Raw genomic sequence first — 14,409 nt, forward strand, 5'->3', positions numbered from 1 at the left:
TCCCTGTCCCTCTCCCTATCCCCCTCCCCTCCCGCATCTCTCTCTGTCCCTCTCCCTATCCCCCATCTCTCCCTGTCCCTCTCCCTATCCCCTCCCCTCCCGCATCTCTCTCTGTCCCTCTCCCTATCCCCATCTCTCTCTGTCCCTCTCCCTATCCCCCATCTCTCTATGTCCCTCTCCCTATCCTCCTCCCCTCCCCCATCCCTCTCTGTCCCTCTCCATATCCCCAATCTCTCTATTGCCCTCTCCCTATCCCCCATCTCTCCCCCATCTCTCTGTCCCTCTCCCTATCCCCCATCTCCCTATGTCCCTTTCCCTATCCCCCATCTCTCTCTGTCCCTCTCCCTATCCCCCATCTCTCCCTGTCCCTCTCCCTATCCCCCATCTCTCTCTGTCCATCTCCCTGTCCCCCATCTCTCTATGTCCCTTTCACCTATCCCCCATCTCTCTCTCTGTCCCTCTCGCTATCCCCGATCTCTCTCTGTCCCTCTCGCTATCCCCCATCTCTCTCTGTCCCTCTCCCTATCCCCCATTTCTCTTTGTCCCTCTCCCTATCCCCCATTTCTCATTGTCCCTCTCACTATCCCCCATTTCTCTCTGTCCCTCTCCCTATCCCCCATTTCTCTCTGTCCCCCTCTCCCTCTTGCTATCCCCCATCTCTCTCTGTCCCTCTCCCTATCCCCCATCTCTCCCTGTCCCTACCCCTATCCCCCATCTCTATCTGTCCCTCTCCCTATCCCCCATCTCTCCCTGTCCCTCTCCCTATCCCCTCCCCTCCCGCATCTCTCTCTGTCCCTCTCCCTATCCCCATCTCTCTCTGTCCCTCTCCCTATCCCCCATCTCTCTATGTCCCTCTCCCTATCCTCCTCCCCTCCCCCATCCCTCTCTGTCCCTCTCCATATCCTCAATCTCTCTATTGCCCTTTCCCTTTCCCTATCCCCAATCTCTCTATTGCCCTCTCCCTATCCCCCATCTCTCCCAGTCCCTCTCCCTATCCCCCTCCTCTCCCCCATCTCTCTGTCCCTCTCCCTATCCCCCATCTCCCTATGTCCCTTTCCCTATCCCCCATCTCTCTCTGTCCCTCTCCCTATCCCCCATCTCTCCCTGTCCCTCTCCCTATCCCCCATCTCTCTCTGTCCATCTCCCTGTCCCCATCTCTCTATGTCCCTTTCACCTATCCCCCATCTCTCTCTGTCCCTCTCGCTATCCCCGATCTCTCTCTGTCCCTCTCGCTATCCCCCATCTCTCTCTGTCCCTCTCCCTATCCCCCATTTCTCTTTGTCCCTCTCCCTATCCCCCATTTCTCATTGTCCCTCTCACTATCCCCCATTTCTCTCTGTCCCTCTCCCTATCCCCCATTTCTCTCTGTCCCCCTCTCCCTCTTGCTATCCCCCATCTCTCTCTGTCCCTCTCCCTATCCCCCATCTCTCTCTGTCCCTCTCCCTATCTCCCATCTCTCTCTGTCCCTCTCCCTATCCACCATCTCTCTCTCTCCCTCTCCCTATCCCCCATCTCTCCCAGTCCCTCTCCCTATCCCCCTCCCCATCTCTCTCTATCCCTATCCCTCATCTCTCTCTGTCCCTCTCCCTACCCCCATTTCTCTCTGTCCCCCTCTCCCTCTTGCTATCCCCCATCTCTCTCTGTCCCTCTCCCTATCCCCCATCTCTCTCTGTCCCTCTCCCTAAACCCCATCTCTCTCTCTCCCTCTCCCTATCCCCCATCTCTCCCAGTCCCTCTCCCTATCCCCCTCCCCATCTCTCTCTGTCCCTCTCCCAATCCCCCATCTCTCTCTGTCCCTCTCCCTATCCCTCATCTCTCTCTGTCCCTCTCCCTATCCCCCATCTCTCCCAGTCCCTCTCCCTATCCCCCTCCCCTCCCCATCTCTCTCTGTCCCTCTCCCAATTCCCCATCTCTCCTGTCCCTCTCCCCATCCCCCATCTCTCCTGTGCCTCTCCCTATCCCCCTCCACTCCCCCATCTTTCTCTGTTCCTCTCCCCATCCCCCATCTCTCCTGTCCCTCTCCCTATCCCCCATCTCTCCCTATCCCCCTCCCCTCCCGCATCTCTCTCTGTCCCTCTCCCTATCCCCATCTCTCATGTCCCTCTCTCTATCCCCCATCTCTCCCTATCCCCCTCCCCTCCCCCTCTCTGTCCCTCTCCCTATCCTCAATCTCTCTATTGCCCTTTCCCTTTCCCTATCCCCAATCTCTCTATTGCCCTCTTCCTATCCCCCATCTATCCCTGTCCCTCTCCCTATCCCCCTCCCCCATCTCTCCCTGTCCCTCTCCCTATCCCCCTCCTCTCCCCATCTCTCTGTCCCTCTCCCTATTCCCCATCTCTCTATGTCCATTTCCCTATCCCCCATCTCTCTCTGTCCCTCTCCCTATCCCCCATCTCTCCCTGTCCCTCTCCTTATCCCCATCTCTCTCTGTCCATCTGCCTGTCCCCCATCTCTCTATGTCCCTTTCGCCTATCCCCCATCTCTCTCTGTCCCTCTCGCTATCCCCCATCTCTCTCTGTCCCTCTCGCTATCCCCCATCTCTTTCTGTCCCTCTCGCTATCCCCCATCTCTCTCTGTCCCTCTCCCTATCCCCCATTTCTCTCTGTCCCCCTCTCCCTCTTGCTATCCCCCATCTATCTCTGTCCCTCTCCCTATCCCCCATCTCTCCCAGTCCCTCTCCCTATCCCCCATCTCCCCCAGTCCCTCTCCCTATCCCCCTCCCAATCTCTCTCTGTCCCTCTCCCAATCCCCCATCTCTCTCTGTCCCTCTCCCTATACCCCATCTCTCTCTGTCCCTCTCCCGATCCCCCATCTCTCCTGTCCCTCTCCCCATCCCCCATCTCACCTGTGCCTCTCCCTATCCCCTCCCCTACCCCATCTTTCTCTGTCCCTCTCCCCATCCCCCATCTCTCCTGTCCCTCTCCCTATCCCCCATCTCTCTCTGTCCCTCTCCCCATCCCCCATCTCTCCTGTCCCTCTCCCTATCCCCATCCCCTCCACCATCTTTATCTGTCCCTCTCCCTATCACCCATCTCTCCTGTGCCTCTCCCTATCCCCCTCCCCTCCCCCATCTTTCTCTGTCCCTCTCCCCATCCCCCATCTCTCCTGTCCCTCTCCCCATCCCCCATCTCTCCTGTCCCTCTCCCTATCCCCCATCTCTTTCTGTCCCTCTCCCTATCTCCCATCTCTCTCTGTCCCTCTCCCTATCCACCATCTCTCTCTCTCCCTCTCCCTATCCCCCATCTCTCCCAGTCCCTCTCCCTATCCCCCTCCCCATCTCTCTCTATCCCTATCCCTCATCTCTCTCTGTCCCTCTCCCTACCCCCCATTTCTCTCTGTCCCCCTCTCCCTCTTGCTATCCCCCATCTCTCTCTGTCCCTCTCCCTATCCCCCATCTCTCTCTGTCCCTCTCCCTAAACCCCATCTCTCTCTCCCTCTCCCTATCCCCCATCTCTCCCAGTCCCTCTCCCTATCCCCCTCCCCATCTCTCTCTGTCCCTCTCCCAATCCCCCATCTCTCTCTGTCCCTCTCCCTATCCCTCATCTCTCTCTGTCCCTCTCCCTATCCCCCATCTCTCCCAGTCCCTCTCCCTATCCCCCCCCTCCCCATCTCTCTCTGTCCCTCTCCCAATTCCCCATCTCTCCTGTCCCTCTCCCCATCCCCCATCTCTCCTGTGCCTCTCCCTATCCCCCTCCACTCCCGCATCTCTCTCTGTCCCTCTCCCTATCCCCATCTCTCATGTCCCTCTCCCTATCCCCCATCTCTCCCTATCCCCCTCCCCTCCCCCTCTCTGTCCCTCTCCCTATCCTCAATCTCTCTATTGCCCTTTCCCTTTCCCTATCCCCAATCTCTCTATTGCCCTCTTCCTATCCCCCATCTATCCCTGTCCCTCTCCCTATCCCCCTCCCCCATCTCTCCCTGTCCCTCTCCCTATCCCCCTCCTCTCCCCATCTCTCTGTCCCTCTCCCTATTCCCCATCTCTCTATGTCCATTTCCCTATCCCCCATCTCTCTCTGTCCCTCTCCCTATCCCCCATCTCTCCCTGTCCCTCTCCTTATCCCCATCTCTCTCTGTCCATCTGCCTGTCCCCCATCTCTCTATGTCCCTTTCGCCTATCCCCCATCTCTCTCTGTCCCTCTCGCTATCCCCCATCTCTCTCTGTCCCTCTCGCTATCCCCCATCTCTTTCTGTCCCTCTCGCTATCCCTCATCTCTCTCTGTCCCTCTCCCTATCCCCCATTTCTCTCTGTCCCCCTCTCCCTCTTGCTATCCCCCATCTATCTCTGTCCCTCTCCCTATACCCCATCTCTCCCAGTCCCTCTCCCTATCCCCCATCTCCCCCAGTCCCTCTCCCTATCCCCCTCCCCATCTCTCTCTGTCCCTCTCCCAATCCCCCATCTCTCTCTGTCCCTCTCCCTATCCCTCATCTCTCTCTGTCCCTCTCCCTATCCCCCATCTCTCCCAGTCCCTCTCCCTATCCCCCTCCCCTCCCCATCTCTCTCTGTCCCTCTCCCAATTCCCCATCTCTCCTGTCCCTCTCCCCATCCCCCATCTCTCCTGTGCCTCTCCCTATCCCCCTCCACTCCCCCATCTTTCTCTGTCCCTCTCCCCATCCCCCATCTCTCCTGTCCCTCTCCCTATCCCCCATCTCTCCCTATCCCCCTCCCCTCCCGCATCTCTCTCTGTCCCTCTCCCTATCCTCATCTCTCATGTCCCTCTCCCTATCCCCCATCACTCCCTATCCCCTCCCCTCCCCCTCTCTGTCCCTCTCCCTATCCTCAATCTCTCTATTGCCCTTTCCCTTTCCCTATCCCCAATCTCTCTATTGCCCTCTTCCTATCCCCCATCTATCCCTGTCCCTCTCCCTATCCCCCTCCCCCATCTCTCCCTGTCCCTCTCCCTATCCCCCTCCTCTCCCCATCTCTCTGTCCCTCTCCCTATTCCCCATCTCTCTATGTCCATTTCCCTATCCCCCATCTCTCTCTGTCCCTCTCCCTATCCCCCATCTCTCCCTGTCCCCCTCCTTATCCCCATCTCTCTCTGTCCATCTGCCTGTCCCCCATCTCTCTATGTCCCTTTCGCCTATCCCCCATCTCTCTCTGTCCCTCTCGCTATCCCCCATCTCTCTCTGTCCCTCTCGCTATCCCCCATCTCTTTCTGTCCCTCTCGCTATCCCCCATCTCTCTCTGTCCCTCTCCCTATCCCCCATTTCTCTCTGTCCCCCTCTCCCTCTTGCTATCCCCCATCTATCTCTGTCCCTCTCCCTATCCCCCATCTCTCCCAGTCCCTCTCCCTATCCCCCATCTCCCCCAGTCCCTCTCCCTATCCCCCTCCCAATCTCTCTCTGTCCCTCTCCCAATCCCCCATCTCTCTCTGTCCCTCTCCCTATACCCCATCTCTCTCTGTCCCTCTCCCGATCCCCCATCTCTCCTGTCCCTCTCCCCATCCCCCATCTCACCTGTGCCTCTCCCTATCCCCCTCCCCTACCCCATCTTTCTCTGTCCCTCTCCCCATCCCCCATCTCTCCTGTCCCTCTCCCTATCCCCCATCTCTCTCTGTCCCTCTCCCCATCCCCCATCTCTCCTGTCCCTCTCCCTATCCCCATCCCCTCCACCATCTTTATCTGTCCCTCTCCCTATCACCCATCTCTCCTGTGCCTCTCCCTATCCCCCTCCCCTCCCCCATCTTTCTCTGTCCCTCTCCCCATCACCCATCTCTCCTGTCCCTCTCCCCATCCCCCATCTCTCCTGTCCCTCTCCCTATCCCCCATCTCTCTCTGTCCCTCTCCCTATCTCCCATCTCTCTCTGTCCCTCTCCCTATCCACCATCTCTCTCTCTCCCTCTCCCTATCCCCCATCTCTCCCAGTCCCTCTCCCTATCCCCCTCCCCATCTCTCTCTATCCCTATCCCTCATCTCTCTCTGTCCCTCTCCCTACCCCCATTTCTCTCTGTCCCCCTCTCCCTCTTGCTATCCCCCATCTCTCTCTGTCCCTCTCCCTATCCCCCATCTCTCTCTGTCCCTCTCCCTAAACCCCATCTCTCTCTCTCCCTCTCCCTATCCCCCATCTCTCCCAGTCCCTCTCCCTATCCCCCTCCCCATCTCTCTCTGTCCCTCTCCCAATCCCCCATCTCTCTCTGTCCCTCTCCCTATCCCTCATCTCTCTCTGTCCCTCTCCCTATCCCCCTCCCCTCCCCATCTCTCTCTGTCCCTCTCCCAATTCCCCATCTCTCCTGTCCCTCTCCCCATCCCCCATCTCTCCTGTGCCTCTCCCTATCCCCCTCCACTCCCCCATCTTTCTCTGTCCCTCTCCCCATCCCCCATCTCTCCTGTCCCTCTCCCTATCCCCCATCTCTCCCTATCCCCCTCCCCTCCCGCATCTCTCTCTGTCCCTCTCCCTATCCCCATCTCTCATGTCCCTCTCCCTATCCCCCATCTCTCCCTATCCCCCTCCCCTCCCCCTCTCTGTCCCTCTCCCTATCCTCAATCTCTCTATTGCCCTTTCCCTTTCCCTATCCCCAATCTCTCTATTGCCCTCTTCCTATCCCCCATCTATCCCTGTCCCTCTCCCTATCCCCCTCCCCCATCTCTCCCTGTCCCTCTCCCTATCCCCCTCCTCTCCCCATCTCTCTGTCCCTCTCCCTATTCCCCATCTCTCTATGTCCATTTTCCTATCCCCCATCTCTCTCTGTCCCTCTCCCTATCCCCCATCTCTCCCTGTCCCTCTCCTTATCCCCATCTCTCTCTGTCCATCTGCCTGTCCCCCATCTCTCTATGTCCCTTTCGCCTATCCCCCATCTCTCTCTGTCCCTCTCGCTATCCCCCATCTCTCTCTGTCCCTCTCGCTATCCCCCATCTCTTTCTGTCCCTCTCGCTATCCCTCATCTCTCTCTGTCCCTCTCCCTATCCCCCATTTCTCTCTGTCCCCCTCTCCCTCTTGCTATCCCCCATCTATCTCTGTCCCTCTCCCTATCCCCCATCTCTCCCAGTCCCTCTCCCTATCCCCCATCTCCCCCAGTCCCTCTCCCTATCCCCCTCCCAATCTCTCTCTGTCCCTCTCCCAATCCCCCATCTCTCTCTGTCCCTCTCCCTATACCCCATCTCTCTCTGTCCCTCTCCCGATCCCCCATCTCTCCTGTCCCTCTCCCCATCCCCCATCTCACCTGTGCCTCTCCCTATCCCCCTCCCCTACCCCATCTTTCTCTGTCCCTCTCCCCATCCCCCATCTCTCCTGTCCCTCTCCCTATCCCCCATCTCTCTCTGTCCCTCTCCCCATCCCCCATCTCTCCTGTCCCTCTCCCTATCCCCATCCCCTCCACCATCTTTATCTGTCCCTCTCCCTATCCCCCATCTCTCCTGTGCCTCTCCCTATCCCCCTCCCCTCCCCCATCTTTCTCTGTCCCTCTCCCCATCCCCCATCTCTCCTGTCCCTCTCCCCATCCCCCATCTCTCCTGTCCCTCTCCCTATCCCCCATCTCTCTCTGTCCCTCTCCCCATCCCCCATCTCTCCTGTCCCTCTCCCTATCCCCCATTTCTCCTGTCCCTGTTCCTCTCCCTATCCCCCATCTCTCCTGTCCCTATCCCTCTACCTATCCCCAATCTCTCCCTGTCCCTACCCCTATCCCCCATCTCTATCTGTCCCTCTCCCTATCCCCCATCTCTCCTGTCCCTCTTCCTCTCCCTATCCCCAATCTCTCCTGTCCCTCTTCCTCTCCCTATCCCCCATCTCTCCTGTCCCTCTTCCTCTCCCTATCCCCCATCTCTCCTGTCCCTATTCCTCTCCCTATCCCCCATCTCTCCTGTCCCTCTTCCTCTCCCTATCCCCCATCTCTCCTGTCCCTCTTCCTCTCCCTATCCCCCATCTCTCCTGTCCCTCTTCCTCTCCCTATCCCCCATCTCTCCTGTCCCTCTTTCTCTCCCTATCCCCCATCTCTCCTGTCCCTCTTCCTCTCCCTATCCCCCATCTCTCCTGTCCCTCTTCCTCTCCCTATCCCCAATCTCTCCCTGTCCCTACCCCTATTCCCCTTCTCCCTGTTTCACTCCTCTCTCCCCCCTCCCCAGATGAGATTGAGATGCTGGAGCGTCTGTGGCTGTCTGGTATCTGTCACAATGATAAGATTGAGGTGATGAGCAGTAAGCTGGACATAGACAACATGGCAGGTGTCTTCTACATGCTGCTGGTGGCTATGGGGCTCAGTCTGCTGGTATTTGCTTGGGAGCACCTGGTCTACTGGAGGCTCAGACACTGCATGGCTACCAGCTCCGGGAGACTGGACTTCCTACTGGCCATCAGTAGGGTGAGTTTGTGTGGTGGGAAATGGTGTGTGTGTGTGGGGGGGTCAAGCGATAGAGGTATCTTATGTATGTGTGTCGGTGTGTTTGTGTGTGTTTGCCTGCGTGCGTTTGCATGTGTCCGTGCCTGTGTGATGTGTGTGTGTGACCTGTATGTTGAGGTCAAATCCATTTCCACTCAGTGAATTCACAGGATTCATTGGAATTCAATTCCTCTCACACTCAGGATGTATGGTAACCTTGACGATGACCTTGATAGAAACAACACATACGAATATATATTATGCATACATCTTGACTGATAATTGCTCGTCCCTCAGTCACATAGGGCATTTTTGATTTGATTCTATTAATACATGATTGAATGTTCATTGCCATTCCCCGCTTGTTCTCTATTTCTCCCTCTCTACCAGGGCATGTACAGTTGTTGTAGCTTTGAGGATGAAACCACGCCGGGTGGGGCCAAATCCTCCATGGCTATGCTCCCCCACCATCATGGTACCATGGTAACAGTCCCGCCCCCGCCACACTTGGTCGGTGCGTCGTCAACCAACCCGGCCCTGACCATGGCGCAGCAGCAACAGTCACAACCCGTCTACAAAACACAGATGCCTGGATCCCCTCCCACCGTGGTGCATTCTGGGACGGCGCTGGGGCCCTCCAACACTCCCATGCTAGGGGCGCCCCTGCCCTGCTCCACATTCCTCCCCCGGCCCGATCGCAGACTGGCCGTGGTGGACCGCTGGAGGTTGCCCAAGGCCGGGACCGCCACCAACCCCATGGCCGTCCGCGGGGCCATCGCAGACATGGGGCCCTTCCCCCAGAAAGTGGCTCCAACCTGGGGCACGACAGCTGGAGGAGTGGGGGTTGGTGGTGGTGGTGGTGGTGGTGGTGGGGGGCTGGATGGATATAAACGCTACTATGGACCCATCGACCCTGAGGGTCTGGGGCCCTGTATGGACCAGCCTGCAGGGTCCCAGACCCCCAAAACAGCCCCCAGGAGCCACCCTCAACCCCCTCCCACCACTGTGGCCTTCTACTCAGAGAAAGGTCCTGACCAGGGGGTGGGGAAGAGGGTGGTGGGAGGTGGTGGTGCTGGGTGTCAGGGGAAGGGAGGGGTCAAACCTTTGGGGACGCCTCGACTGCCTCCTAAAAGCCAAGCCGTGGGCGTGACCCCAGTCCCTCTACCCACTAACCCCCCGCTGCCACAACCCTCCCCCCCTCTCCCCTCATCCTTTTGGAGGAAGCGCCGGCCCAAGAAGCCCAAAGAGCCAGGCGGGCCACTGTACGAGAACATCCTACCGCTGGGGCGCAGGGGAGGAGGAAGGGATGGAGCGAGGGATGGTGGAGGGAGGAGGGGACGCCCCCTCTCTCCTCCTCTCCCACTCTCAGTAACCGTGCCCATGTCCCCCAACTACACTCCCCCTTCCCCCTCCACCTCACTCCCCTACACCAGCTCAACTTCCTCCTCTTCCTCTAACACATCGTCCACCTCTTCCTCTACCTCCTCCTCTCGCTCCTCCTCTCCTTCCTCCTCCTCCTCCTTGACCTCTCAGAGCACGCGAGAAGGTTTGGACGCAGAGGAGGATGATGAGGATGAGGAGCTGACCGAGGAGTCCAGTCTTCTCCTGGGGAGGGGGAGGGACAGACAGCGTTCAATTATCTCCTCTCGCTCCCTCAGTCACGGGCGCCAGCCACCACCTATACCTCCCCGAAAACCACGCCCTGCCCGAGGGGAGAGAGACAGGGAGAGGGAGAGAGGAGGTAGCCAGTTGGCCCAGTTACAGGAGTGGTGGGCGGGCTGGGGTGAGAGAGAGAGGGATCGCAGTGGAGGAGGAGATGACGAGAGGAAACGAGAGAAGAAGAGAAGGAAAGATAAAGAGAAGAAGAAAAAGAAGAAGAAGAGGAAAAAGAGGGAGGAGAGGGAACGAGAGAGAGACAAAGAGAGGAAGAGACGGAAGGTGAAAAAGAAGAGGAAGAAGAAGGCGCTGAAGACAAAGAAGAGGAAGAAATCGTCTGGGCGTTCTGAGCAAGAAGAGGGGGATGTGGAGGCAGATAGGGAGGGAGTGGGGGATGGAGGGAGAGAAGTAGGGATGCCAGACTACTCTTCCTTTCCAACCCAGTATCGTAGTACATTTGGGGAGAAAGGGAGAGAGTCAGCATGGGCAGGAGAGAGGGAGCGAGGAAGGAGGGAGGGAGAAGAGGAAGAGGGGGGTGATAGAGAGGAGGATAGCAGCAGGAGCAGGGAGAGGCGGCCCAAATCATCCCATTCCCACTCCAGATATCGACCCCCCAGTAAGCTCTACCCCAAACTCCCCGCCTCGGTCAAGTTCTGGGTGAGCGGAGGAAACGGGGAAGGGGGGGACCCCAACTCTGGAACACACCCCTCCTCCCTGCCTCCCCTCATCCCACTCTCCAAGAGGCGGAGGAGTGGAGGGGTGGAGAGAAGGGAGGGAGGGAGAGAAGGAGAGAAGAGGCCTCTGTTGATGCACTATGAGAAAGGCAGGGCTAACACCCAGGAGGGGCTCTCCTTCCATGAGTGGGACTCTGAGGAGGATGAAGAGGAAGATGTGGGGGAGGAGAGGCAGAGAGACAGAGCGAGGGAACGGGTGGAGGAGAGGGTGAGGAGGGCAGGTGGGAGAGGTGCTGTGTCAGAGTCAGAAAGAGACAGGGCAAGAGCAGAGGAGAGTTACTCTGATGAGGGGTCATCAGGTGAGTTTGGGCGATTTGAGAGGTACTGGGAGGGGAGGGAGGGGAGGGAGGGGAGTGGGGGGGCTGGAGGACCAGGGAATAGTGGGATAGGGGGGATAGGGGGAGGGAGCTGGTTTTTCGGCACATACCCCTCCAGAGAGAAAGGGGGCAGCATCAACAGCAGAGACGACTCTATACTAGGGCGAGTGGAGGGCTGGGGGGGGGTGGGGGGAGATTCTTGGGGTTCAGGGCCAGGAGTAGGGTGGGCGTCAGGGGGAGGGAGTGGAGGTCTGGGGTCCCAGTGGCCCCCTCCTCCAGCAAACCTCCCACCCCCCCGACGGTACTGGTCTGTGGACAAACTCCCAATGAAGGGAGAGAAGAAGTGGAAAAGGGGAGGAAGGGGGAAGGGCAAGGGACGCGCACGAGACAGAAACCAGGGGTCTGGGGTGTCATGTTCATGTAGTCAGTACCCCCACCCCCATGTGCACCCGCACCCCCAAGGGCGGTCACACGGCCATGGGAAGAGAGGAAGCACGGCCCTGTCCCACAGCCAGGAGGAGCTGCTCCCCCCACTGCCACAGCTTCAGCGGGGGCTCACGGCCCAAACCCCCTCCCAAACCAGACCAGGGCCAGGCCAAGTCAGGCAGCCAGGCCAGTCTCAGCACACAGCAGCCAGGAGTGTTAGTGGACCACTCCCCTCAGCCCTCCCTCTCGCCCCCTCAACCCCAACCTAGTGTCCCTTCCTCATCCTCCTCCCTGCCGGTGCCCATCCCTCCTCCTCCCTCCTCGTCCTCTGCCTCAGCCAGTGCTAAGCTCCTGTACCAGAGACTACGGTCAGTTCCTCAGCCCGGGCGCTTCTACTCCCCCCACCTGCCACTCAAGGCCAAGAGCCTATGCTCCCGACGAGGCTCCGCCCATTTCTCCAGCCTGGAGAGCGAGGTATGACAGGGGGGAGACGAGAGAGGGAGACACGCGAGCCGACACCGGCGCCGCTGAAACCACCGACGCCATGGCAACTGTTACCAAAGGCGGTGCCAAGGTAACAGGGGATGCCACGGCAACTGGGACTGCTGTTATGGCGACTACAAATGACCATCAGCTAGTGACCATCGCTACAGAAACAACTAGGGATGACTGTACCATGGCTGTCTCCGCTGTGGGTGATAGCGAAACCATAGTAACCCGGTCCCTGGTGCGTGTTCTGGTGAGGGCCACGGTGAGGCGCCACACCAGGGTCACCTACATCCGCCTGGAGGGGTCCCATGACAACGAGAGTGAGGGCGAGGCCATGTCGTCTGAGGCGATAGCAGCTCCAGAACTCCTCCTCCGGTCGGAACTGAGCTTTGTGATGTCATCGTCGGTCCTCCTCTCTTCCCCCAGTCAGAACAATGGATAAGACAAGTCTCCAAACTGTGAGTAATGATGTCATGTTCACACACACACACGCTCGTCTCCCTCCCTCTGGTTCTGACTGAACATACCTCGTTGGTAGAGGAGAGACCGGCCTGCTCCTGTAAGGATCCAACGCCTGTTTAATACTCCCACAGACTCTAGCTCTCCTGTCCCCATTGGCTGAGGGACATGTCACATCATCCCCTTTTGAATTGGATTGGTAGACTGCATCCTCCCGTTGGAGAGACCCCCCCTTCATCTCTCTCCCCTTTTGTAAGTTGGTTGATATAAAAGCAATGCAGTCGCCTCTCTCTTACACACGCTCCGCCTGGCTTCCCATCTCTCATTGGCCAGGGAGGACAGTGACATGACTTTGACCTCATGACATCTTCAGGGCCATCTAGCGTGACCGAAGCCCCCCGGAAGGGAAGGATACCAACCCCCATGATGTCATGTTTACTACAAACCCTTTTGTCCAATTAGATTTAACAGGAGACTTTCTCCGCCACCTCATCGGAGCCTGTCCTTTCTCCTCTGGTCCGATCAGAACTCAGAACAGAGACTCTTGTCATTCCGCTGATGAGCACGATGACATCACTGTGTTCCAGACACAAACGGAACATTCGGAAGAAAAAAAGACACGTAGAGAGATCTTTATTTCCCGTCTTTTTCTTTCTTTGTTTCTTCTCCTGAAAGCTTCTTAGTTATTCTATCTATGTGTTGTTCTGTTAGTATTTCAGGCAGCAGGGAGGTCGGCTGGGGCTTAGTTATTCTATCTATGTGTTGTTCTGTTAGTATTTCAGGCAGCAGGGAGGTCGGCTGGGGCTGAACTTGGACATGAGAAGCCTTTAAAAAGCAGTGCCAAATTTCTACTCCACAGCTTTTAAGCCAAATTGGTTTCCAGTCATCTGTTTTCATGAGTATATCTGTATAGTATTTCACACGTGAGCAATACAACATTCTCTATTAGGAGAGAGGATGGAGGAAATGATTGGTTGCAATATATACAGTTGGCACTAGATGGCTGCATAATATTCAAATAGGCTTGAGAGGACTGAGTGAGAAAATCTCTGAGCTGAGTCCATTTGACATTACATTGAAGATGTAAAACATTCCGTTATTATGTGGAGGAATCAGGACAGCTTAGCTTTAGTCATTAGGAGTTTTGGGTCATTGAAACCCTGAGCAGTGTATTTGAAAATAGTTGTCATGGCCTTTCATGCCCTCCTGCTTGGAAGTGTTATGCTGGTGAATGAGGACCCAAAAGCGACTTAACGAAAACAGAGTCTTTATTCCAGTATATGACAAAAGTAATAATCCTGGAAAAATCAAGAAGAAAACAAAACAGGAAAAAACTTAAATCCACTCGTAGTAACGAGGACAGACTGGAGACTCGACCATTGACTGCAGGTTGCTTCGGGAAGGCACCGACCGTAGCAGACTAAGACACCTGCTCACACGCAGCATCTGAAGGAGACAAAACACGACAGGGCGAGACAAGGACACAGAACAGCGAACATCATACAAGGATCCGACAAGGACAGAAGCGGAAAACAAGGGGAGAAATAGGGACTCTAATCAGAGGGCAAAATAGGGGACAGGTGTGAAAAGAGTAAATGAGTGGGTTAGGAGAATGAGGAACAGCTGGGAGCAGGAACGGAACGATAGAGAGAAGAGAGAGAGGGAGGGGGAGAGAGAGGGATAGAAAAAGGGAACGGACCTAATAAGACCAGCAGGGGGAAAACGAACAGAAGGGAAAGCACAAGGACAAGACAATATATGACAAAACATGACAGGAAGACCCACTCACCAGTGTGAAGGAGATGCATCTTATGAAGCACAATTGGTCATCGCATAAAGCCATAAGCCCTCAACGTGCCGTCATTACAGAACACAATAGTTATTATACCATGGTGAAGAACAATACTGTGCCAATACCTGACTACTGTCATTATTAGAAATGTAGTTTCACAGCAAGACGGATGTAGTAATACCACTGTGAGGGGAATACTATGTGGGAGTGGAGTCTACTATGTG

The 14,409-nt window shown here is 56.9% G+C and overlaps 1 protein-coding gene across 1 annotated transcript in view; it reads left to right on the forward strand.

Annotated features, from left to right (window-relative positions):
- Window positions 1-12,376, forward strand: part of LOC124005944 (glutamate receptor ionotropic, NMDA 2D-like) — a 190,147-nt gene extending 177,771 nt beyond the window's left edge. The window contains exons 14-17 of the mRNA XM_046315590.1: window positions 8,059-8,294; window positions 8,703-10,376; window positions 11,482-11,631; window positions 11,783-12,376. Coding sequence (XP_046171546.1) covers window positions 8,059-8,294; window positions 8,703-10,376; window positions 11,482-11,631; window positions 11,783-12,376 — 2,654 coding nt within the window. The remainder of the gene's footprint in view (window positions 1-8,058; window positions 8,295-8,702; window positions 10,377-11,481; window positions 11,632-11,782) is intronic.
- Window positions 12,377-14,409: the final 2,033 nt, after the last annotated feature.

The sequence above is a fragment of the Oncorhynchus gorbuscha genome, linkage group LG19 (genome assembly GCF_021184085.1).
Source record: "Oncorhynchus gorbuscha isolate QuinsamMale2020 ecotype Even-year linkage group LG19, OgorEven_v1.0, whole genome shotgun sequence".
Lineage (NCBI taxonomy): Eukaryota > Metazoa > Chordata > Actinopteri > Salmoniformes > Salmonidae > Oncorhynchus > Oncorhynchus gorbuscha.